This window comes from Hyperolius riggenbachi, chromosome 3 (genome assembly GCF_040937935.1).
Source record: "Hyperolius riggenbachi isolate aHypRig1 chromosome 3, aHypRig1.pri, whole genome shotgun sequence".
NCBI lineage: Eukaryota > Metazoa > Chordata > Amphibia > Anura > Hyperoliidae > Hyperolius > Hyperolius riggenbachi.
The window spans coordinates 222,130,936-222,157,497 of NC_090648.1; the positions used below are offsets into that span (position 1 = coordinate 222,130,936).

A 26,562-nucleotide genomic window follows, 5' to 3' on the forward strand; every position below is an offset into this window, starting at 1 on the left:
CTTTAATAATAGTATAACACAATTAGATCAATGATGTCTTTAGGATGGCCGACCTTGTTTTGCTTCCTGTTTGGGCTGAAACACACGGCACAGCGCTTTTTGATCCGTCAGTGCTGAGTTTATGTTTTTAAAGGGAACCTAAACTGAGAAGGATATGGATGTTTCCTTTTAAACAATACCAGTTGCTTGTTGGTCCTGCTGATTTCTTTGCTGCAGTAGTATCTGAATCTCATACCTGAAACAAGCATGCAGCTAATCCAGTCTGACTTCAGTCAGAGCACCTGATCTGCATGCTTGTTCAGGGGCTGTGGCTAAAAGTATTAGAGACACAGGATCAGCAGGAGAGTCAGGCAATTGGTGTTATTTTAAAAAGAAAAATCCATATCCTTCTCAGTTTAGGTTCCCTTTAAAAAGACACTTCTATTGACTTCCATTACAATCGTAGTAAAATCACTTATCCGTTAGCCGGGCGCATCCGGCAGGTGGCGCTATTTACTATTCCCCCTCCAGGCCGACATGGATAGTAGGGAAAGATGTAACTCTGGTGGAGTTTTGTCGCCACCTAGAGGATGCACCCGGCTAACGGATAAGTACCTGCGGTGATTTTGCTGTGATATTAATGTAAGTCAATTGGAGAGTGTTTTTAAAAACGCAAACACAGACAGCACCGAAGGATTACAAAGCGCTCAGCAGTGCATCTCAGCCCTTTGTAAGAAGCTAACTAAAAGCCAACACATGTGGTGGTCAGGCTACTGCCTGTTTATTATTGCTGTTAAATATGAATACTAGAATCAATACTTTATAGACATATATTACAAGATCAAAACATTGATAACAAATGTACTTTGCTACTGCAACTGTGTCATTTCAATTAAGACCCCATATATGCACAAGTAAGATATTAATTATAAAAGATATGTTTGCCTTGCTACTTACCGTGTATAAATCCGATCTCTTAACCTGTAAGCTGCCTTTATATTGCACAACTGCTTTGAGATGTGGTAATTTGTCCCATATCTGTAAATACATTAAACCATTATTACCAATACCCATCATTACCATTAAACTCATCATTACCAAAATGTGTTGTGTGAGTCTACATTGTGTGACATGTGTCATGTGTTGACGTCACTGTGTTTATGCCAAAGGGGAACAACTGGTCCTGCTACTTACCGGTACTTGCAAGATACAGGCCTGGAGCAGTTATGCTTTTTCATCCACAGACAAAACAGTAGCTGTGTTGCTAGTTCATGCAGAAGCTTTATGACACTCGGCCTAATTCACAGATAGTTGTGGAGGGATGCATTTACTGCTTCTTACAGTGGACCTGAACTCTTGCACAGGACACAAGGAAAACATAACATAAATGCACCCTGTATGTATTTAAGTTTAGCCTGTGTAATTCCCCCTCATTTGTGTCTAATCCAAAATTGTAATTTGGTCCCCCCCCCCATGTTATATGAATGCCTATAGCAGATAAGCCCATTTTAAAGCACAGGCTGTAAACAATACATCTGCTTCCATGAATCAGGAAGTAGAAACACTGCAGATTTATTATAGAATTTGTATCAGCTGTAACAATGTTTTTTGTTTAAAGGTTATTATGCTGTTGTGTATCTTTTAGAACAGAGAGGAGTTCTGAGTTCAGGTCCCCTTTAAAGCATCCTCTTCATCCCTTCCTTTCTCCCTCTGGGGGCTCCGGGAATCCGGTGAGTCTTTAGAGAACTGCACATGTGCAGGAGGCTTATGGCGGCTGGCGAGATGATGCGCCAGGGGCCGCACGCACCACTTCAGCTGAAGTGGCCAGATAACCAGAGCTGCCAGCGGGAAAAAGGAAGGGATGAAGAGGATGCCGGAGGACCTCGGGGGCTGCCTGGGGGAGTGCTCAGTCCCCAGGTAAGTCCTGATTCCATTTATTTTCCACTGCTCAGGTCTAAATTGAACCCATTTTTTTGCAGGTGTTTGTCCCAGATTGACAAATGTAAAGGCACGCATGGGGGGTGGGCTACTATAAATTCATCCACTGTTGCTCCCATTTGCATACACCATGTTTCAATACTCATTGGGATCCCTAATTCAGCCGCACTGTCCCAAAAATGTGGGCTTCTATCTGCAGTCATAAGTACCTATCTGTGGTTCCTCACACCTGTGCAGTGATGTAGTGTGCCATGCATTATAGCACTACTCTGCCCCAATGTAAGATAGGCCTCCAAACTCCAGGAAATGATTGGTGACAGTACACAGAGGTGCTCCTCTAAGGGCTCGTTTCCACTGTTGCGACGCGATTTCGCCGGCATTCCGACGCTTGTAAAAACGCATGCGGATGCGTTTCCGCATGCGTTTTTACCCGCGATTTCGCGTGCGATTTCGCATGGCAGGGTGCCATGCGAAATTAACCATGACACTGCCAGGGCAAAATAACATTGAAAAAGGTGCGAAATCGCACGCGAATCGCGGGTAAAAACGCATGTAAAAAACGCATGCATTTTTACTATTAAATACATTAGCGGCGATTCGCACGGATTCTCGACGCAGGCGAATTCGGTGGGTCCCGTCGTGCAGATTTGGCCCGCCGCCAAATCGCTCCCGCACGCCGCACATGTGGAAACAGCCCTGGCTACTTCAATGTACCAAGCGAATCCGCATCTCGTCGCCGCATGCGGATTCGCTATGGTGGAAACGAGCCCTAATAGGTGCTCAGTGCCATGAGTGTCACTGTTTGTGCAGCAATCCTTCCTAAATTTCATTGACTGATGTTTATGGCAGCATATTTATGGTACCGTAGCATTGCTGTCTGATCTCTCTCTCTTCCCTGAAGATTTTGGTCCACGTTTTCAGGAGATAAGTTGACAGAAAACAACATAAATTGCAGGCAAAGAAGAATTAAAAATAATTATCACCTGCAGGATTTTCTCCAGCTGTTTTTGATTTTCCACCACAATAATATTCGCTCTGCAGTCGCTGGCAGCATAGTGGCACGCTTCAGGTGAATTAGTCGTATAAATCCCAGTTGTAATTCCCCTAAAGTTTTATTCACACATGAAATATTTATTGAACAAGCAGCTAACTGCATAACATAATCTTCCTTATTGGTTTGCACAGTATGCTTAAAGAAAAATAACCATATAACAAATCCCCACAAATCTTAGGATTTAATTTTATGTGTACAAGTTGATAAAATGTGAATATTTTCCAGAGCTGCTTCATGCTTGCTAGAAAGCTGGCCCAGTTCACCAAATCCGCTCGTAATTACTGTATAAACTTCAAAACAATACTGGCCCACATGAATGTGACCCAGAAACAGTATTCAAATAGGCTATGTTCACAGGGAGCGTGGCATTCCCTGTAACAGCAGAAACGCAACACAATGGAACAGGAAAGCACGTTAACTGTACTTGCAATGCACACAGTGAAGCATACAGTCAATGAAAAATATGCATCACTGTCACTCGGTCTGCAGTAACCCACTGCTTGCACTGGGTTGGGATGCCGCACACCATTCTATTGCAATGCAGCCGACGCATTGTGAACATTGCATAAGTGATGCATTACAGTGTTACAAAGGGGCCGTTACACCACACTGTGACACACCACTGTGAACGTGGTCTTAAGGCCCTTTTCACACTTGCATGCCGCATTGTGTACTCCCAATGGTAATTTTTGTGTCCAAGGGGAGGTGCACTTTATTCAATGACGTCTCAACTCACTTAACTTAGGCCTCCTTTCCAAGAACTGTTGATAGGCAGTGAAATGCCTCTCAAACTCTCTCAACTGCTCACTGCTGCCTGGCAACTGCTTGCTGCTGCCTGGCAACTGCTTGCTGCTGCATGATAACTGCTCACTGCTGCCTGGTAACTGCTTCTTGCTGCATGATAACTGCTTACTTCTGCCTGGTAACTGTTTGCTGAGCACACAGCTCAACAGTTCGTGGAAAGGAGGCCTTAGATCTAAAGGACACCTGAAGTGAGAGGGATATTAACCTCCCTGGCGGTAAGCCCGTGCTGAGCAGTTCCCGATCGCCGCCGCTGCCCGCCGATCCGCCGCTATCCGTCGCCCCTCAGCCGCCCACCCCCCCCCCCCCCCAGACCCCGTGCGCTGCCTGGCCAATCAGTGCCAGGCAGCGCTGTGGGGTGGATCGGAGTCCCCCTTGACGTCACGACGTCGGTGACGTCATCCCGCCCCGTCGCCATGGCGATGGGGGAAGCCCTCCAGGAGATCCCGTTCTTTGAACGGGATCTGGGCTGGGGGGATGCCGCTGAGCAGCGGCTATCATGTAGCAAGACTTTGTCTCGCTACATGAAAAAGAAATTATTTTTTTTTTAAAACCGCATTTGCTGCCCCCTGGCGGATTTTTAGCAAACCGCCAGGAGGGTTAATTATTAAACAGTGCAGATTGCCTGGCTGTCCTGCTCATCCTCTGCCTCTAATACATTTAGCCACAGCCCCTGAACAAGCATGCAGATCAGATGTCTATGACTGAAGTGTGACTGGATTAGCTGCATGCATGTTTCAGGTGTGTGATTCAGACACTACTGCAGCCAAAGCGATCAGCAGCAGGACTGCCAGGCAACTGGAGTTGTTTACCAGGAAATAAATATGGCTTCCTCCAAATCCCCCTCGCTTCAGGTTCCCTTTAACACTGCAATGCATTCGCAGATCACTGACTATTAAAATAGTGAGACTGCGCAGTGTCACATTGAGCGCAGTCTCACCCTTTTAATAGTCCAAGGCCCTGATCTGTAAATGCATTGCAGTGGTTGTTAACAAGGTTGCCCAAACTTTTGCATTCCACTGTAGCCTAGTCTTGCGTAAGGACAGCACTGTGGTCTCCTTATGAATGAGGAAGTAAAGTGGCTGTCAGCCATTCTGATTACTAGGAACAGGTGACGTGGGCAGCCATCGGCCGTGAATGCTTCTGATTCTCATGCGGACGCTCTCATTTCAGCAGATTGAGGCATTGTTTCTCATTATATACTATGGTACATCTAGTCTTCTCAGTAATAAAATGTTATGGGTGGTGACAGAAGCTATGAAGCCTTTACGAACGCCATGGGGTCATGTCATTATGTATTTCTGCCTAGGGCCTCGGGAACTCCCCATGAAACTAATAACAAGGCAAACCACATTCCAGGAGGGACAGTTAGTGTCATACCTCACTGCACACATTAACCAGCAACAAGCCAAGGTGTAATGTTTATGCAGAATAAAAAAAAGAAAGCATCTTTAGAAAACGAGCTGACACTACATTCATGTGACGTGCTTATTTCTGTCAGCTACAGTTTTGTGGCAGTATTTCAGACCATGCACTACTAATTTGTTGCTTGATCAGGTAAGTAATTGATATCTGTTCCGTATTGACTTCTTACCTGGACTGCGACTATGCACCCTTTGTAAGGCCTCTTTTCCACGGACTGTTGATAGGCATTGAAAAAGTGGAAAAGAGGCCTTACTGAACTCATTTCAGCAGAGCCGCTGTCAGCTTTGTACACCGCAATTCAATAGAGTATGGCCTCTTTTCCACAGACTGTTGAGCTGTATGCTTAGCAAGCAGTTACCAGGCAGCAGTAAGCAGTTATCAGGCAGCAGTAAGCAGTTATCAGGCAGCAGCAAGCAGTTATCAGGCAGCAGCAAGCAGTTATCAGGCAGCAGCAAGCAGTTATCAGGCAGCAGCAAGCAGTTATCAGGCAGCAGCAAGCAGTTATCATGCAGCAGCAAGCAGTTATCATGCAGCAGCGAGCAGTTTGAGAGGCATTTCACTGCCTATCAACAGTCCGTGGAGAAGAGGCCTTATGTTGGGCATTGCTCATCAGCCGCCCACCCTCTCACTTAATGGAGAAACATATAAACATCCCAGATCAATATTTGATAGATATATAAATCAAATATCAATTGACAGGTCCCAGGGGTGTAACAATAGCCACCACAACCCTTAGGCCTCTTTTCCACAAACTGTTGATAGGCAGTGAAATGCCTCTCAAACTCTCACAACTGCTCACTGCTGCCTAGTAACTGCTTGTTTCTGCCTAGTAACTGCTCACTGCTGCCTGCTTGCCGAACACACAGCTCAACAGTTCGTGGAAAAGAGGCCTCACCGTCGGGGGGGGGGGGGCCTGTGAAAATGCAGAGCAGCAGTGGAGCTATACATTACCAGCTTCTGGCTGTGGGATAGCTCTTCCACACTCCTCTTCCCTGTACAATTGCCAGACAGTGCCATGCGGCTCCCGACCCTGTATGTCGCATGATATGGTGCTGTACATCACTTGTACAGTGAACAGGAATGTGGAGGAGCTGTCCCGCCGCCAGAAGTCGGTAATGTATGGCTCAGCTGTTGCTTCTGCTTTGCATTTAAGGGCCTCTACACACTGCTGCGCTTTTAAAATTGCATACGTTTTTTAATCACAAGGTCATTTGAAAAATCATGAAAATCATTAAGACCTGTACACATTGGTGTGAAGCATTTCTTTTTATTCTCATGAAGGCTTTGCGATTTAAAAAACGCAGCACAAGCGCAGCAGTGTGTACCGGCCCTTACACAGGAGCTGCCCCCACCCTTCCTTGCCCCTGCGGCTCGATGTACTGGAGTTAAACCAAACAGGACCCTAGTTTTCATTTTTTCTTTTTTAACTTTTTGTTTTTGAAATCAAGTCAAACATGTTGGTCAAGTAAATGATCACTTCTGAGGACTTTGAGTTGTGAGTTGCGCACACAAGTTCAATGAAAATGATTAAATAAATGATCCGTCCTGGATTATTTGTCTGGAAAGTTAATGAAACTTTTGGAAAACAAATAACTGACCCTTGCCATGCTTCCCAGTGTGCATTAAACTGTACCTGATGTTCACAGGTAAAATATACCCACATTATACTCACCCAGCAAACACTGTTCCCACAGCAGAAATAAACCATTCTGGAGAATTAAAGCCAAGAATTCCAACGCTATGAAACCGCTCCAGTCCCAGCTACAAATAAGAAAGATGCTTGTAAAACAAAAGTTTGACAATAGATTTGTGTTTTGTTTTGTTTTTTGTCTTTTTTACTAGTAGCTACAGTAGTTTACGTCTCTAAAAAAGAACATGCTTTTTGTCATGATTAATCACCGAGAATTTAAAGCAAACCTGTCAATGATCAGACTTTGTAAACTGACATTCTACCTGCAGGCAAATCCTTTGAAGTAAAACAAACCGGCATTTATAGGCACCTGCTTCAGCCACACAAAGCAAGCAATGTCCATGTGCCAATCACTGTGCTTAAATAGACTTACACTGTACTGTAGTGTGAACAACTAAGAGCCCTTTCACATGGGCAGCTGAACTGTGCGCTCATTGAGCAAGTTACCAAGCAGCAGCAAGCATTTACCAGGCAGCAGCAAGCATTTACCAGGCATCAGCAAGTAGTTACCAGGCAGCAGCAAGCATTTACCAGGCAGCAGCAAGCATTTACCAGGCAGCAGCAAGCATTTACCAGGCATCAGCAAGTAGTTACCAGGCATCAGCAAGTAGTTACCAGGCAGCAGCAAGCATTTACCAGGCAGCAGCAAGCATTTACCAGGCAGCAGCAAGCATTTACCAGGCAGCAGCAAGTAGTTACCAGGCAGCAAGCATTTACCAGGCAGCAGCAAGCATTTACCAGGCAGCAGCAAGTAGTTACCAGGCAGCAAGCATTTACCAGGCAGCAGCAAGCATTTACCAAGCAGCAGCAAGCATTTACCAAGCAGCAGCAAGCATTTACCAGGCAGCAGCAAGTAGTTACCAGGCAGCAAGCATTTACCAGGCAGCAGCAAGCATTTACCAGGCAGCAGCAAGCAGTTACCAGGGAGCAGCAAGCAGTTACCAGGCAGCAGCAAGCAGTTACCAGGCAGCAGCAAGCATTTACCAGGCAGCGGCAAGCATTTATCAGGGAGCAGCAAGCAGTTGCCAGGCAGCAGCAAGCAGTGTTGAGAGATTTTCTGTATTGCTATTGATTTGTTGGATGCATCGAAATACATTGTAATTGCAAACATGCGCATTGTGCGGAAAAATGCAGGAAGCTGTCCAATTTAAAATCACGGGAACAAATGCAGAATGCAAACGACATGCGATTCCCCAGCAGGTCATCGACTATAATGGCCAGTGAGGAAGTGTGTGTTTTCCTGTAAGATGCAAAATGTGTACAAATCTAACAGGTGTGTTCCCCGCCTCACTCTCACAACAGGCAGTTGTCAAGTGCTTAGCCTGGTACACACATCCAATCTTGATTGGGCAATTTTAACACTACTTTGTAGTATGATCTTGTAGATAAGCTTTTATGCTAAACGAAAGTGGTAAAATTTGTCAAGATTGGTTGTGTGTATGCGCCTTCTGTTTTGGGATATTAAAGGATACCCAAGTTGACGTGTGACATGATGAGATAGACATGATTATGTACAGTGCCTAGCACACAAATATATATGCTGTGCTCCTTTTTTTCATTCTCTGTCTGAAAGAGTTAAATATCAGGTATGTAAGTGGCTGACTCAGTCCCGACTCAGACAGGAGGTGACTACAGTGTGACCCTCACTGATAAGAAATTCCAACTATAAAACACTTTCCTAGCAGACAATGGCTTCTGAGAGCAGGAAAGCGATAAAAATTGTCAATAATTTATAGATTTTAGCTCTGGTATACTTCAATGAATGCGTAATTGAGCAAAAACAATAAAACAGTTAAAACTGTGGAATATTATTATTATTATTATTATTATTATTGATTTATAAAGCGCCAACATATTCCGTGGCGCTGTACAAAGTAAGAAACAAACCTTGGGTACATAATACTGACAATGGTGTACACTAATATACAAGATACATAATTAGTGGCAAAATACAAAAAAATGATGCAGCATACATATATTAGTACAAAATACAGAAGTGGTAATGACAGTGATAAAAACAACACGATGAATAAAATGTATAATTTCCAAGACACCAAAGGGGGAGAGAGCCCTGCCCTTGCGAGCTTACAATCTGAAGGGAATAGGGGGAAACAAGAGGAGGGGTAGTATACAATAAAATATATAAAGGCAGTGTGTTTTAGGATACCTAGTAGGAGTGCAATTTGGTCTTAGGACAAAGGGAAGTGGCTTAAGGTAGCGCATATGCTTGTCGGAACAAATGAGTTTTTAGAGAGCGTTTAAAAGTAACAAAGGTTGGCGAGTGACGGATGTGTTGTGGGAGGGGATTCCAGAGAAGGGGTGAAGCGCGTGCAAAATCTTGTAAGCGTGAATGTGAGGAGGTGATTCTAGAGAAGGACAACAGAAGATCGTGTGCAGATCTGAGATTGCGATTGGGTTTGTATCTGGAAATTAGTGAGGATATGTACCGGGGAGAGAGATTGTGGAGAGCTTTGTAGATTAGGGTTAGGAGTTTGAACTGGATCCTCTGGTTAATTGGCAGCCAGTGAAGAGCTTGACAGAGAGGGTCAGCAGAGGAAGATCGAGAAGAAAGATGAATGAGACGAGCAGCAGAGTTCAGTACCGACTGGAGCGGGGCCAGTTTGTTAGAAGGTAGTCCACAAAGTAGTACGTTGCAGTAGTCCAGACGAGAAATTATAAGAGCATGTATTAACATTTTGGTTGTGTCTTGAGTGAGGAAGGGACGGATGCGAGATATATTTTTGAGTTGGAGGTAGCAGGAGCTGGTTATAGAGTTAAGATGAGGAATAAAAGAGAGAGAAGAGTCGAATATTACCCCCAAGCACCATGCTTTGGGAACTGAAGTTATGGGAGTGTTATTAACATTTATAGTTTCTTCAGGCAGAGAAGTGGCCAGAGATGGTGGAAAAATTATTAGTTCCGTTTTACTCATATTAAGTTTTAGAAAGCAAGAGGACATGAAGGAGGATATAGCAGACAAGCAGTCAGGTCAGGAACACGTTTGAGGAGGGAGTTAAGGTCTGGGTCCGAAAGGTACAGTTGCGTATCATCTGCTTACAGGTGGTATTGAAACCCAAATGAGTTGATTCAGTCACCAAGACCGTGCATGTAGATGGAAAAGAGGAGGGGACCAAGGACAGAGCCTTGAGGAACCCCGACAGACAACTCATGAGGGGAAGAGATCTGATCTGAGTAGGAGATTGTGAAGGACCTTCCAGAGAGGTAGTAAGATAACCATGTGAGAGCAAGGCCCTTTATTCCTACATTTGAAAGTATTTGTAAGAGTAAGGTGTGGTCGACCGACGACCCTATCGAATGCTGATGACAGATCAAGAAGGATGAGTATGGATTTAGCTGTAAGAAGGTCATTGGCCACTTTGGTAAGGGCCGTTTCCATGGAGTGGTTGGAGCGAAAGCCAGACTGGAACTGATCAAGTAGGGAGTTAGCTGATAAATAATGGCTTAATTCTGCATGTATGTGGCGTTCAATTAGTTTGGATGCAAATGGGAGAAGTGAGACTGGGCGGTAGTTGGCAAGTGTGGTAGGATCTAGAGATGGTTTTTAAGTCATTTTTAAGAGAAGGAAGATACGTAGATACAATCGTTTATTTTATTTGTTTAATTTTGTCTCGGGTGTCCTTTAAAACCATGTAAAGTAGACCCTCACTGTAGCATGTTCCCCTTATTGCCAATAATCACACCTCAGCAATATGGGATCTCTGTGAAATCATTTGGCAATATGGCACCCATCTTACTACATCAGCTTTCTGATAACAAGAGGCAATCTGCCATTTACATCTATGATATGTATGTTTGGGCAATTAATGCCATGGATATCATTGTTTTTGTAAACCCGAGTATAAACACTGGTTCTGTACTAGTATTTTTGCCAGTGCCCTCTCTGTAAAAACAGATCACTGCACCTGAGGACTCAGAGCACACCTCTATCCACTCACTGTTCTTGAGAAGAAGCTGCTGACTCCCAGGTCTGCCAGGGTCCTTTTTAGCCTGTCTTCTACCATCAAAAACAGGTATTGAACAAATGGCAGAAAGTGCATATCTTGGATACCTGGGGGATGTGGGAGGCCAGGCCGAGCTCTGTTCAGAGTTTGCCATGATAGCTGTATCTCCTAGCATCTCCTCTATGCTTCTTCAGTTCTAATCTTCTTCTTTGTTGCAAGTATGCTGCACGCAGAATTAATGAGACACTAGCAAACTGCTCTAACACATTCTTTCATTCTAACCCTGCAGCAATCTCAGACTGTTACCATAGAGACACTGTCAGTTGTCTGAGGGAATAATCAATCAGTAGTAATAAGCTTGGAGGTTTACGAGAGGGCATTCAGCATTAAAAGGAGAATATGGTTTATATACAGTACTTCCAATCACTATTTTTTTTCATCTTTGTACTCTGTGGTTAATGTGCACCCCTGTCAGATGTATTTGCTCTGCATATCTCTTGCACTGTCAATTCAGTGTTTTGTTTGTTTAAAAAAACAAAACAATAAAATGAGTTTCTAAAGGAAAAACAAAGGAGAATATGGTAACACATAAACAGCCAATTACGTAATCTGAAGTTTTAGCTGGCAAACAGGAAACAGACAAGCGGGTACTTTACAAGTAACAGATCTTGTAAAATCGGCATGATAGCAGATTGTTGGAATTAGTGTATATTTAAAGAGGAACTTTAACCCAGGATTGAACGTCATTCCAATAAGTATCTGATACCCCCTTTCCCATGAGAAATCTTTACCTTTTCTCAAACAGATCATCAGAGGGGTCTGTATGGCTAATATTGTGGTGTCATGAACCTTTGTGCAATGTTGTGAACCTCTTTGCATTGTGGGAAATAACGGCTTTAATCCAACTGCCAAACAAGCAGTTTATCCCTCTGTACAGAGAACTCTCAGTAACAAAACATTCTGTACAGGTCACTTGGCAGAACTCAAGATGTCACCACCACTGATACGTTTCAAAATGTAAATTAGGGACAAGAAAGCTTTTACAATGGGCAAGCACTGACTAAATAATTCATAAATGAATATTGTAAAACATAAGCAATATTATTCATCATGTTCTTCTTTAAAGCAACCAAATTTCAAGGGGAGGCCGGCATATATTGTGGGTATTATAAAGAGGCAGATGTACCGTAGTTTCAGGAGTATTGCTGTGATATTGATTATTAAGTCCCAAATCATGTGGTCTTCAATTATATTGCCATCTACTATACTCCCTCTCATTTATATGACTCGTGTTTTGTTATATTGCCTCTATTTATAATACCTTTTATTACAGTGCCTCCATTTATAGTATCTCTAATTATAATATTCTTCTTAATTTATATTCTACCTGTTATAATTCCCTCCATTTATATTGTTGCTTGTTATATTGCTCCCTCTTATTGTGTCTTCCATTGCATCCCCCCTTTAAAATGCACCCACCAGACAGCGATCCCCATCCTGCCCTGCCTCTTCACTTCAGAGTGCTCCATGTACAGGAGTTTGCTGACTGCTGAGAAGGATTGAGTACCTTCTCTTGGCCTTTTTCAGATCTATGAATGTTTCTGCTACCCTAATCACATGACACCATATGATTAAGGGGCAGGCATAGATGCATCATCTGGAAGTTAGCCAAGCACTTCAGGGTGGGATGGAATTTCAGTGTCAAGGCAGGACAGGGGAAATATACCCTCTCAGTACAATCCTCTGCATGCCATACTCTGCATTGAATATTGGGGCAGCATAGTGAAGATCCTATCACTAATTATATGGCTGTGATTAACCTCATAGTGTATATTACAAGAAACAATATTACCATTGTCACAGAGTGTTAGCCTCAATTTTGCCTCAGCATAATGGTCTCACTATTGCTACAGACTATTTGACCTGTGATACAGAGACTGTGCCTCAAGTTTTCCTCAGAGGGATTGCCTTCAGTGCATGATTTAATGTTTCTTCACAGTGTTAACCTATTGCTCAGCAACTGTGCCTCATCATTACCTATAGAAAGTGGCAATGCTACCATATTATTATTATTATTTAGTATTTATATAGTGCTGACATCTTACGGAGCACTATATGTTATATATATTGTCTTGTCACTAACTGTCTCTCAAAGGAGCTCACAATCGAATCCCTGCCATAGTCGTATGTCTATGTACTGGTATGTATTGTGTAATATATGTATTGTAGTCTAGAGTAGTCTTGTAGTCAAGAAACCCACGCAGACACAGGGAGAACATACAAACTCCTTGCAGATAGTGCCTGGCTGGGATATTAACCAGGGACCCTGCGCTTCAAGGCAAGAACGCTAACCACTACGCCACTGTGCTGCCCATATGGTGGCATTTTATAATTGTATAAGGAACGGTGTCTTAATACTGCTACAACTCTACTATACTGCTGTACTCTGCTATATAATACTGCTGTACTCTGCCTACTATAGACTACTTCCTAAATCTCATAGAGACAATTCATTTCATGAATGTAAATAGTTAATCATTTTATAAAAATGATATCTTCACTTATCACAAAGTGAAAATAAAAATAAATTTTTTGGGCCCATTTATATCTCCTCCTGCTCTCCCTTCCTTTCCATAGGATGGAATGTGCACATCTGTATGCTGATCTGGCATAAACTTTCACTTGTGAATATTAACAGCATTTTGTTTCACATTTATCCTACAGTAGGTGGTTATGTAACTTAAAGAAGAACAGTAGTGAAAATAACATCCTACCTAATAATCCTCAAGTGTCCCTGCGTCCTGTCCATGTGATAGTGCTTTTGTGCTACTGCGCATGTCAAGCACTGACAGTCGTTGGAACAGGAGGCAGGGCGGGCTTGCCGGCCGAGCAGGGGAACACACGCGAGACGGGCAGGTGCGCGCGCATGCGGCGCGTGCAGTAATGAAAGACCTAGAGCCCGTTTTCAAACAGGCTTAGGTCACTAGTATTGACTAAAATTGCTTATTTTTTTGCAATACTCAATAAAAGTAATGACCAGCACACCAAGCTTACAAATGCTTAATAAATTGTATTCAAAAACCAGTACAAAGAGACATAGATACAATCAAAACAAACAATAAATCCATGTGCAATAGATAAGGAGCGAACAAGAGCCGCACACGGCTTCCTCAGAGCTTTGAGGAAGCCGTTTACGGCGAATCGTGATAGCAGCAGGTAAGGGCATCCACGGACTCACCATGAGGGTCTTATCACACCTTTGTTTCTACTTATTCACTCCTTTGTTTTCCCGTTGTGGAGCATCCTTACACTTTACTGCACTGTGCGGCTTTTGTTCGCTCCTTATCTATTGCACATGGATTTATTGCTCTGCACTGCACTTTAATTATTTATGCACATGGTCTTCGTGGTGGTCTTTGCCCCACTCTTACTATTTATGACTTTTTGTATTTTTGTACTGTATTTATTTATGTTTATAGTTCTATTGGAACAGATATCCTGGTTCGCACTGTGCACTTTATATCATTGATACCTTGTTCCCTCTTAGTGAGCCCTGTGTATATATTATTGTTATTGGATGATACTTAGTTATTTTTGCCCTACCTCTAAGATATGTGATCTTAAATGTTTTTATGGTAGTTTCAAATAAAGATGTGACATATTTTTGGCCTTAAACAGTTTGGTGCGGTTTTTTGAGGTGGTCTTTTTCCCAATTGTTGCAGTCTGTTTCCCACTGTACTGCACATTCTGAGAGATTTAATAGGCTTTATTTTGATTATTATTTCTGTGGTTAATCCCACCATTTTGTTGAATTGTTTATGAGATGGTGCTTACCCATTTAAGTGTCAAGGTCATGACATCACACTGTGGGAGGGGTTTCACCACAATATCAGCCTTACAGACATATAGATGATCTATTCGGGAAAAGGTAAAGATTTCTCATGGGGAAAGCAGGTATCAGCTACTGAGTGGAATAAAGTTCAATTCTTCATTAAAGTTCCTCTTTAAGAGAGTAAAGGAGGAAACAGATAAACGGGAAGCTGTAAATCCTGAAACCTGGAGGCATAATTCAAATAGATGGGGTGAGCCAGTAACCTTACCTTTAAGAAGCTTTTGGCAGCCCGTCGGCACAATTTGTAGTACTCCAGGAAGGTGATATGCTCCCATATGCCATCCTTCTTACTGGAAAGGCCATATAAACAACCATATTTATCAACGCACTCCAGAAACATCTGATGCACAGTTATAGGAGGTTGTGAACTGGAGGGATCAATCCGTAGCTCAACTGACCCATCGGCAGCAGTTGTCCACAATTTCTCTATAATAACAGATACAACTGTTTAGGAAATGCATTTGGCATTGTACAATTTACAAGACAAACAAGTGTCATAAAAAAGTGACGGTATAACAAAGATGCTTACTGTTTTTCCAGTTACAGTCTAGCAAACCTTGGCTACAAAATCCCTACCAAGGTTTAGTCACTCCACATGGGCTCAACTGCTGGTCTTTCTGAGTCTCAAACCCATAACTTAATGATAGTAATTGAATAAGACTGGGGACCCCAGAATGTGCAATGTGAGAAGATGGTGTTGTGTTGCTCTGCAAGCTTAGACAATGTAACAAATGCCTCCCTTGGTTGTCCATTCTGTCACTTAGCTAAAACTATGTACACACTTTCATGAATGTCGTCTGTACAGATCAGTACCGAAATCCCTAGGGCGACATGTCCTGCACCTGGCACCTGCAGCCAAGCAATGCATTCTGTTGCAATGGGGGGTTGCAGGAGAGACAATGGGGCACTGCACAATGAAGTAGCTTCCCGGGGAACTATGCACTTGGCCATTGCCAAGACCTGGGGTGTCAGATCTTTAAGCAACCTCAGAGGACACCTGTACATGCACTAGATCCTTGGCTGAGTTGAATCTAGATTACACAGTTGTCACTCTCCTGCATTAAGCCCACTCATACCCTGACATTCATCTCATTCTGCCATAGAAGGTGGCTGCTCTCTGCTATGTCACCATGAGGCCAAACTGAGTAAACTCAACACATTTCACCCATTGGTGATACATACTTTCTAAAGGCATTACAGTACCACCATACTATCCATTTCTTATAGCTGTTCACTGCATTCAGGACTACACAGTTCCCTCCCTGTCACAGAGTTTATTATGTAGAGGGTCTTAGGTCTAGCAAACATCAATAGTTATAATTATCAATATTTATTGATGAAATTATACTTTTTGTCTCAATGTTATATCAACCGGATCAGTGAATAATGGCGCACAGCGCCTATGCACAGAAATGGCGCCGCATTAAAAAGATATGCTTATCGCTATTTATCGTTAGTACTGCATAATAATGGCGCACAGGGAAAAAAGAAGAAAACCGGCACACACTAACGTTATTTATCAATAGTGGCACACACACTAACGTTATTTATCAATAGTGCTGTTCATTTGCCAAACAGCAGACGTTATTGCCCACAGTAACGTTATTTATCAATAGCGCCCTACATAAGCCAAACTGCAGACGTTCTTTCACTGCAAAACGGTGAATGGGTTTAATGTAACACTGTCAAGGTTAGGCTTAGGCACCACTGGGGGGGTCTTAGGGTTAGGCACCACCAGGGGGGGTCTTAGGGTTAGGCACCACCAGGGGGGTCTTAGGGTTAGGCACCACCAGGGGGGGTGGTTAGGATTAGGCACCACCAGGGGGGTCTTAGGGTTAGGCACCACCAGGGGGGTGGTTAGGGTTAGGCACCACCAGGGGGGTTTTAGGGTTAGGCACCAACTGGGGTGTGTGTTAGGGTTAGGCACCACCAGGGGGGTCTTAGGGTTAGGCACCACCAGGGGGGTGGTTAGGGTTAGGCACCACCAGGGGGGGGTTTAGGGGTTAGGGATAGGTACAGAGAGGGTTCTGTGTGTTAACGCTAAATAACGATAAGGCTTTAACGCTAAATAATAAGGCTTTAACGTTAAATAGCGATAAGCGGCAAACGGATTAGCGGCAACACCGTGCGCCATTATTCTCAGGCGCCATTTTCAGATGGATCCATATCAACATCTCTTTGATGCCAGCAATTTATATTTACTTATTTTACAACTGCTTTACAACTGCTTTTATTCCTTCAGTTCTACTGCTTTTTAGCACTTTAAAATGAGGTAATGTAATATATAGAAGCAAAAATATGTTTTCAGTTTTGGGGTTATGATCCTGATGATATAACGAGATCAATTTTCACTTTCTCTGTTTTCACTTCAAGTCCAAGAGTTAACCATGCATATCTAGATCAGTTTATAAACGGCTGACATATTCTTAGGACTCCCTTATACTGTGAGTTTTTTTTGTAATCATTAACAGTTCTTTCCGTACTAAACTTAATATTTATTGTAAACGCGTTTCTCTGCTCATGAGCTCGTATGACTCAATGACCATCACTCTGTGAACAGAGTGTCAGTAAGTTTTCTATCCATCTTCAGATTGCATTTGTAGTTTTAAGAATTTTTATTGTAAAGGCTTATGACAAAGCTCACCAGTTTCAAGGCACATAACTGTCCCCACTCAGGGAGCTTAAGTAAACGCATATATAGATACCATGCTTTGATGCTACAAGTAAGTAAAAATAATTTCATGAAACAGAGAAAGTCTAGAAAGGGAAAAAATAAAAAAAGAGAAGAAGAAAACAAGGAAAATACAAAAACTTCATCACAGTAAAATGCACAAAAAAGTGTTGAACAATAACAGCAGAATAAGGGGAGGGCAGTCCCAGGGTCTTTACCAAACCATAGCCTGCTGAAGAATACAATAATGAATAAGGGAAAGAGTAACCACACCAATCTTTAAAAGAACAGCAAATAATGCAGCCCCTTGTTGTCTGCATAATCCACCCAAGGGGTCCAAGTCTTGGTAAATTGTGGCATCCTATCCGCTGTTGTAGCAATCATTTGTTCGTGGATCATAATACTATGCTCCATTGTGACTACATGTTCTACATCTAGATAAGAAATTTTCCAGCATGAGGCTAGATAAACTTTGGCACAGTTCACACTAAGCTGGACCATTCTATGAGAGGGGTGTGTCATAATGCTTGGTTTATTTCCTACCAGAAAAACTGCTGGATCTTTACTGATTGGAACTTGGATGACCGAGGATATGATGCCACATATTTGAGTCAAAAAGCTAGACACCACTGGACACGTCCACCACATATGATAGAGAGTACCTTTAGAGCCACAGCCCCTATAGTATAGGTCCGATGCAAGGAAATAGATAGAGGCGATACGAGCAGGAGTAAGATGCTCTATGAAGCAACTTAATATTAGTCTCCAAAATTAAGAAGTATAGACTCCCTTTCATCAAAGTCTCATGGCAATGTACCCATCTGGCAGGAGTTAGTTAGCAAGGATAGAGTCCATGTTATGCTGTGGGCAGACACCCAAGAGGCCAGACAGATGAGAGATATTCCCCCCCCATCAAGGGGGCAATCCAAACATCATTTTTCAAAATAGGTATAGGTGGCATCAGGGGGCAGGCAACCCAGCGAGGTCCAATAGTGGAATACTTGCTGGAGACAAAATAACTGATGAGGATGGCAGTGAAGAGTCTCTGCAAGAGTAGAAGGAGAAATAAGTTTACCATTGGAGAGAAAGTCTCCCAATTTTTTTGTAATTAAGACCTGCCAGCCAGACCAACTCATCTGTGGTTCCAGGGTGGAAGTCCGGAGTATGAAATAACCTAATATTAGGGCAATCTGAAGCCTGCAATGCCAAGGAAAATCTGTAGCGCTTCCAGAGCCTCATATTGTGCAGTGAATATGGGAAGAAGGGGACTAATAATAATAATCCGTACATTTGTATAGCGCTTTTCTCCTGTTGGACTCAAAGCGCTCAAGAGCTGCAGCCACTGGGACACGCTCAACAGGCCACCCTGCAGTGTTTGGGAGTCTAGCCTTGAACTCCTTACTGAATAGGTACTGACCCTAGCCAGGATTCGAACCCTGGTCTCCCATGTCAAAGGCGGTGCCTTTAATTAGTACACTATCCAGACTACACGAGTCTGATCAGAAAGAGATGACCAAATCAGAGAGGTATAAGGATGCATTTTGGATGATTCAAGGCTAACCTATAGAGGAAAAATAAATATGGCTTGAGTTGGGGGGTACGTACGCCAGATGGGCAGCCAGATAAAGATTCGGAACACCAGAGCCCGCTGGATATCTTGGAAGCTGCATATGCTTGGAAGAGATCCTAGAAGGATTGTGAGCTCAAATGAATTTGGTCATCTCTCTCTGAAGTCGGGCCAAGGCCAATTTAGGGATTGGGATAGGAAGAACCCTGAAAAGATATAATCTTCCACAGAAGGGTCATACATACAGCATGTATACGACCAGAGAGTTAAATTGAACATTTAGACCAGGATCTCAGCAGGGAGATGAGTGAGGCAATCATCGGATTATAAAACATATCTGCTGGATTTTTAGGCAGTTTGACCCCCACAAAGTGGGATGGGGATGATGACACAGTGGGATGAGAACGTAGTAACTACTGTGCTAGGAAGGTTGCAAGGAAGGATTTTCGATTTAGAAATGTTTAATGACAGACCAGAAACTTTCCGGAAGTCCTTCAGTAAATGTAGTAGTGGGGGGCTGAAATTAATGGATTAGTAATAGTAAGGGCAAGATCATCAGCAAAGAGTGAGATCTTGCAGGTAGATAAACCTATTTTATATTCCTGAATATCTGCCAAGAGGTGGACTCTATAGGCCAAGGGCTCCATGCATAGGGCAAAAAGGGGCAGGAGTGAGAGGACAGCCCTGCATCATGCCACACTAAATGTTCAGAGAAGTCATTTTGGTAGAGTCTTTTCGTAATCAAATCTTTTTATTACATTTTAAATCAGCAGTAGCAATCAAAACATGTTCATCAACTTGAGATATTACAAAGAAACAAATATACATGAAGTAGAGAAAGTAGGTGACAGGAAGTACTGCAAATATACAGGTCTGAAAGCCAATAACGTAAAGCCCTTTCCTGACATTTACTCACCCTAAAGGGTAGTCAGAGAAAAGACATGCCTAATTGCCTAGACTGACGGATCCAGTGGGCCAGAACGGCCCCGGTCAGTAAACAAGCTTTTAGAAAACAGTTATGCATACTGTATAAAATGATAGGAAATCATTGTAAGTAATAAGAAATAACGTAGCATTGATCATATACATAAACTACAGCAAATATAAACCAAATAAACTAAACAAACAAATAAAACAACCTGAGGTCTCAGAGGCACAAACAATATAAGAGCGAAGGAGTCATAGAGTAGATAGTCTTAAAGCGGTATCGTCACCATAAAAATCAAATTTCAACAGCAACTGGTCTGAGTGTATTTGCATTCAAAACTTTCAAAACTTTTTCTGCTGTTATGATTTGGAGTTATCACATACTTAAGAAGCACTGGCCCTTTAGTAGTCGGTGCCAAAAAATTGCATGCTGGGGGTTCTTTTTATCTATAATCTATTCCTCCTCTTCCCTTTATTTCCCTGCCAGCTCCTTATCTGAAACCTAATCCCCTACTCACTTGTGTTTACAAGCAAGGCTGAGGTGACTCAGCGATTGGAGGAGACAAGAAAAAAAGTAAAGGGCAGAAATGACATCACGAGTTAGCCTTAACTGTGGGCAAAAGACATGCCCCCCCCCCCTCCCCCCAGGAACAGAATTCTCATCATTTACTATATGACTTTCCCTGAAATCAAAACGTTGACAGTATAATACATGTGTTATGTAAGTAGATCAAGTATTTATCTACTTATATATGTGTTTTTTTTCCCTGGCATAGTATGGCTGATCCTACTGCTTTAATAGCCTGCAATAAATGGCCCTTGATACCCAAGGCTTGCAAAGTGTGGAACATAAAGTGCCAAGACAAGGTATCAAAGGCCTTCTCTATGTCAAGTGGGAGGACAGCCAGGGGATGACCATAGGTAGGATCTATGATGTCAAGCAGTTTTCTGATGTTGTCCGTGGTCTGATGGGAAGGTATAAAACCAACCTGGTCCTTATGGACCATTGCTGACAAAAAGTTATTTAAAGAGACACTGAAGCAATAAAAAAAAAATATATATGATATAATGAATTGGTTGTGTAGTACGGATAATTACTAGAATATTAAAAGCAAAGAAATATATTCTCATTTTTTCAGTTATATAGTGTTTTTTTTATAACATTGCATTATTCGCTAATATTTGCAGTTTACACACTACTCAGCATTCTAAATGATTTTACAGAAGAGACCAGTGAACTATTGATCTGTCCTGTGCAGGAGAAAAAACAATAGAATGACTGACAGTTGAGATAACAAGCTTCAGAAGACAGAACTCTCTGCGACTTTGAAAGTCGTGGAGCTCAATGGCTTTTTTGCATAGATAACAACTTGTGTTTCTTAACTCTTCCTGTACTGGAAACAATATTAGACTTATGTCTCTGCTCCTAATGTTTTATTTCTTAGCTGTACCACACATATAAATCATTATATCATAATTTTTTTTCGCTTCAGTGTCTCTTTAAACAAGCCACCAGGATGGAAGTAAATATCTTGTCATTGCAGTTCAATAGTGATATGAGGTGATAATTAGATGGTATTAGAGGATCCCTATCAGTCTTGGGAATGACAGTGATCGCAGACTGCATAAATTCAGAAGGGACCGGAGCACCCCTTAAAATGGAATTGAAGAAGAAAGCTAAGTAGGGGTTCAGATTGTATTTTTTAAGCTAACAGACCTTACTTTATACTTTTTTGTGTCTTTATGGACCCATTTAAAAAAAAAATTGGTAAAGTTATAAATTCTATGGCCAGTCTTTTGTTTATTCCCACTTTTAACTATTAAGTTATTATTATTCTTTATTATATAGCACCAACATATTATGCAATCTTTCCAACCTTTCCCATTCAATAATGAGGGCTGTGGATTAGAAATGTGAGACAAATTATCTCAAAGATGTGAGGGTACTGTTGAAGGCTTTTTCCTTTGATATATTATTTGAGCTTTTGACCAGGGTTTGAATCAGGGCTCAATCCAGTATGAAAACAGTAAGGAATCTTTGGGCAAGGTTCCCTAATTATCCTGGTCACCCTTAAAGCGCGCCCTAAGTGGCTGCAGCCCTGAAGCGCTTTGAGTCTGCCAGTTAAAAAGCACAAAATAAATGTTATTATTATTATTATTATTATTTAGTATTTATATAGCACCGACATATTACGCAGCGCTGTACAGTGTATACCGTATATATATATATATATCTTGTCACTAACTGTCCCTCAAAGGAGCTCACAATCTAATCCCTACCATTGCCATATGTCTATATTATGTAGTGCAAGTACTGTAGTCTAGGGCCAATTTTAGAGGGAGCCAATTAACTTATCTGTATGTTTTTGGAATGTGGGAGGAAACCGGAGTGCCCGGAGGAAACCCACGCAGACACGGAGAGAACATACAAACTCTTTGTAGATAGTGACCTGGCTGGGATTCGAACCAGGGACCCAGCGCTGCAAGGCGAGAGAGCTAACCACTACGCCACCGTGCTGTCTATATCACAGCCTGTCAGACAGAAGCAGACAGGTCTGTACCAGGAAGTACTAAAAGAATCATTGAAAACTTTAGAATCCCCCATGAGGAGAGGCAACCACCCAGTGTGAGTAGTACTGATTATGTCTACTCACAAACAGGTTACTCAACACTACACTTAGAGGGTTCCTGCTTTCCCTGCTTTTTCTTTCTTCTTTTTGTTTCTTCGTCTCTTAGGTTCTCTGGTTACATACATGAAAAAGTAATTTACTGTGCACCCTACTCTGGGACAAATGCACGTTATGAACATATGTACGCATGTATTTTACAGTTTGTCATACATTATTAAAGGGAACCTAAACTGAGAAGGATGTGGATTTTTCCTTTTAAAAAATACCAGTTGTCTTACTCTCCTGCTGATCCTGTGTCTCTAAAGGTGCCCATACATTAGAAAGAGTATGGGCAGATTCGACCAAGAGACAAATTTATCTCTAATCGAATCTGATTAGAGATAAATATGTCTCTAATCGAATCTGCCCATACACTACAGGCCGATTCCCGTCCAATTTCAGCATGAAATCTTCAGGGAATCGGCTGAGCCACCGCTGTCCGCCCCGCCGCTGCCCCCAAAATGTATAAATGTATGTAATGTAGTGCCAGGGGCAAATCCAGGATTTCCAAGGGGGGGGTTCCTGAAAGTGGCGTGTGGGCGTGGCCAAAATATGGTGTGGGTGGAGCCAAATACTAGCAGTTTCTAGGCTAAATTGCACCCAGGGTGAGGGCGTAAAATGCGCCCCCAACGTGGAGACAGGTATAGGTGCCCGCAGTATAGGTAGCCAGCTATAGGTCCCCCCCAGTATAGGTAGCCCATATAGTTGCCCCCAGTATAGGTTAGATAGGTATATGCCCCCCAGTATAGATTAGATAGGTTTATGTACCCCAGTATAGGTTAGATAGGTATATGCCCCCCCAGTATAGGTTAGATAGGTATATGCCCCCCAGTATAGGTTTGATAGGGCTATGCCCCCCAGTATAGGTTAGATAGGTATATGCCCCCCAGTATAGGTTAGATAGGTATATGCCCCCCAGTATAGGTTAGATAGGTATATGCCCCCCAGTATAGGTTTGATAGGGATATGCCCCCCAGTATAGGTTTGATAGGGATATGCCCCCCAGTATAGCTTAGATAGGAATATGCCCCCCAGTATAGGTTAGATAGGTATATGCCCCCCAGTATAGGTTAGATAGGTATATGCCCCCCAGTATAGGTTAGATAGGTATATGCCCCCCAGTATAGGTTACATAGGTATATGCCCCCCAGTATAGATTAGATAGGTATATGTCCCCCAGTATAGGTTAGATAGGTATATGCCCCCCAGTATAGGTTAGATAGGTATATGCCCCCCAGTATAGATTAGATAGGTATATGCCCCCCAGTATAGGTTAGATAGGTATATGCCCCCCAGTATAGATTAGATAGGTATATGCCCCCCAGTATAGGTTAGATAGGTATATGCCCCCCAGGATAGATTAGATAGGTATATGCCCCCCAGTATAAGATAGGTGAAGGTCCGGTGCCCGCCCCCTGTGTGGGGAGAAGATTGCCTGAGGGAGAAGACAGAATAAAATGATGGAGGCGCCAGCCGCGCTAATAAGGGATGCGGGAGCCGGCTTTATTCCTCGCTCCCTCCCTCCCTCTGAATGCCCCCACCTGCGGTGAATGTGTGCCGGCTCCCCCATGAGTGTGTGCGCAGCGGAGCGGTAGGTCCTCTTACCGCAGATCAGGCGCACCAGCAACTGGAGTCTCATGCTTCCTGTGACGTCATGGTAAACAGGAAGCATGAGACTCCAGTTGCTGGTGCGCCTGATCTGCGGTAAGAGGACCTACCGCTCCGCTGCGCACACACTCATGGGGGAGCCGGGCACACATTCACTGCAGGTGGGGGCATTCAGAGGGAGGGAGGGAGGGAGGGAGGAATAAAGCTCCCGCATCCCTTATTAGCGCGGCTGGCGCCTCCATCATTTTCTTCTGTCTTCTCTCCCCAGCCGGCCGGGCCATGCGGCAGCCCCACTTCCGGTCCCAGTGCAGGGGGTTGTTCTAGACACTCAGAACAACCCCCTCCGTGCGCCACTGAGTGCATTTACACATTACTTGTCCTGTAGCAGCTTCCGCACGGTGTCCATGCATCTCGCCGGGTAATAGCCGCATACACGCTAGCGGCACATAGCGTCTGACGTCAGCTGCTATGCGCCTTCATGACGTCAGAGCACCGCCGGCATGTATGAACAGGGAGATGGACGGAAACCGCGTGGAGGCTGACACCGGACAAGTAATGTATAAATTCACTACACACTGCATACATTTATACATTGCGGCGGGGTTCTGTCGTCTAGTCGCTTGTTTGCAAATTGGCCGCCGTACCGCCGTGCACCCGACCAACCATTCTCGGTCCGAAATTTTCCAACATGCGCGATCGACTGTGCGGCCAATTTCTGTCCCGAAATTGGTCGCTTTGTCAGTCTGGCATGCACTTAGCAACACCAATTTTCTTCCAATTAAATTATAATAGTCGAATTGGATGGTCGATTGGTTGGTTGGTTGCCTAGTGTATGGCCCCCTTAATACTTTCAGCCACAGCCCCTGAACAAGCATGCAGATCAGGTGCTCTGACTGAAGTCAGACTGGTTTAGCTGCATGCTTGTTTAAAGTGTGTGATTCAGCCACTACTACAGCCAAAGAGATCAGCAGGACGGCCAGGCAAATTGTATTGTTTAAAATGAATCATCCATATCCCTCTCAGTTTAGGTTCCCTTTAAGGCTGACACTAGGTTGTTTGACATTTATGGGAGATTACTTATTTGTGTTCACTGCAAGTGCAGAAACTTTGAGAAGCTCATGAAAGCATCTATCATGATTGGTAGTAGTGTGTTATGCTGGGAATACACGGTTCGTTTTTGAGCCAGATAGATGGCTCGATAGATAGTTTTCGATATGTCCGATCTCCCGCTCGATTGGTTCGGCGCTCGATTTGTGATAGAAGTGAATGGAAAAAGAGAAGAAAAACGAGCGGAAGTTAAAAAACTCAAGTGCAGAATCGAGCAGCAGAAACGAACCGTGTATGCCCAGCATTAGACAAGGTTACAGCCAAAAGCATGTTTTAGTTATATAGTACAGTCCAGTTATGTAGCTAGAGAGACTGGGGACCCGGTGTTAATTTTAAACTGCCCCCAGAACTGTATGTATACACCAGTCACTTGAAACACAGTAATAACAACTAAGAACAATAAAAATCTCCTAGTAATCTACAGTACTTAAGTGAAATCTGGCTTGTACATTCTCTCTGGCTATCTTACATCAGGAAAGGGGAAATAGTTCTCCTGTATTACTTCTTCAAACACTTTGGTTTGCTAACCGTAACCTAAAAGTTCCAAAGTACAAAATTCTCATATCCTCCTCCAAAAGAATTAGAAATGGTCCCTATATTGCAATGGAGTAACTTTTTTTAACCAAACTAATATCATATACTTGTTGACATGATATGAATACAGTGTGCATATATTATTTACCTTTGGGTATGACACTGGGAAGTTCCAGTTGTGGTTCAACAACAGTAGGAGACTCCATCAACTTGAAAATTCAGTCCAATGTGCTGTTGTCACTTGTGCTGCTTCTCTGTTCTACGTAAAGTTAATTGAATAAATTGGATGCCGGGTGCTGGTGTGCTTGTTTCTACAAGTCTCTCTGCAATGTCTGCATGTCTGAAATAGGAGTGACACACAAAGATGTGTTTAAAATCATATTTAAATACCAGTGTTAACAAAAACTACACATTTCCTTACAAAATAAAATATAATACAGCCATTTCAGTAAAAGTTGGAATACCATGTAAAATGTAAATGAAAAAGAGAATGCAATGGTTTTTGAATCATATTTAAAGCGGAATATAACCCTGCATTTCAACTTTGCTCTAAAACATTATTTACAGTATATTATATGCAACCAGCATTTTTTTTTACTAGACCAGCATTGGAAGTGTTAAGCTGGCCACTAACGGTCCAATTTCTAGCGAAAAATCGTTCGAGCGATCAGAAATTCTGATCGGACGAAAAATCGTTCACTACACCATCAACTAACCAATCATTGCTTCCTATCTATC

General features: G+C 42.8%; 1 protein-coding gene across 2 annotated transcripts in view; it reads right to left on the reverse strand.

Moving 5' to 3' along the window:
• Positions 1-26,562, reverse strand: part of ACSBG1 (acyl-CoA synthetase bubblegum family member 1) — a 51,897-nt gene that overhangs the window by 15,849 nt on the left and 9,486 nt on the right. For both annotated transcript variants that reach the window (XM_068275806.1, XM_068275805.1), the window contains exons 2-6: positions 25,973-26,164; positions 14,950-15,167; positions 6,870-6,958; positions 2,901-3,021; positions 937-1,017 (exon numbers count right to left, since the gene is read on the reverse strand). In XM_068275806.1, coding sequence (XP_068131907.1) covers positions 937-1,017; positions 2,901-3,021; positions 6,870-6,958; positions 14,950-15,167; positions 25,973-26,030 — 567 coding nt within the window. In that variant the 5' untranslated portion in view covers positions 26,031-26,164. The remainder of the gene's footprint in view (positions 1-936; positions 1,018-2,900; positions 3,022-6,869; positions 6,959-14,949; positions 15,168-25,972; positions 26,165-26,562) is intronic.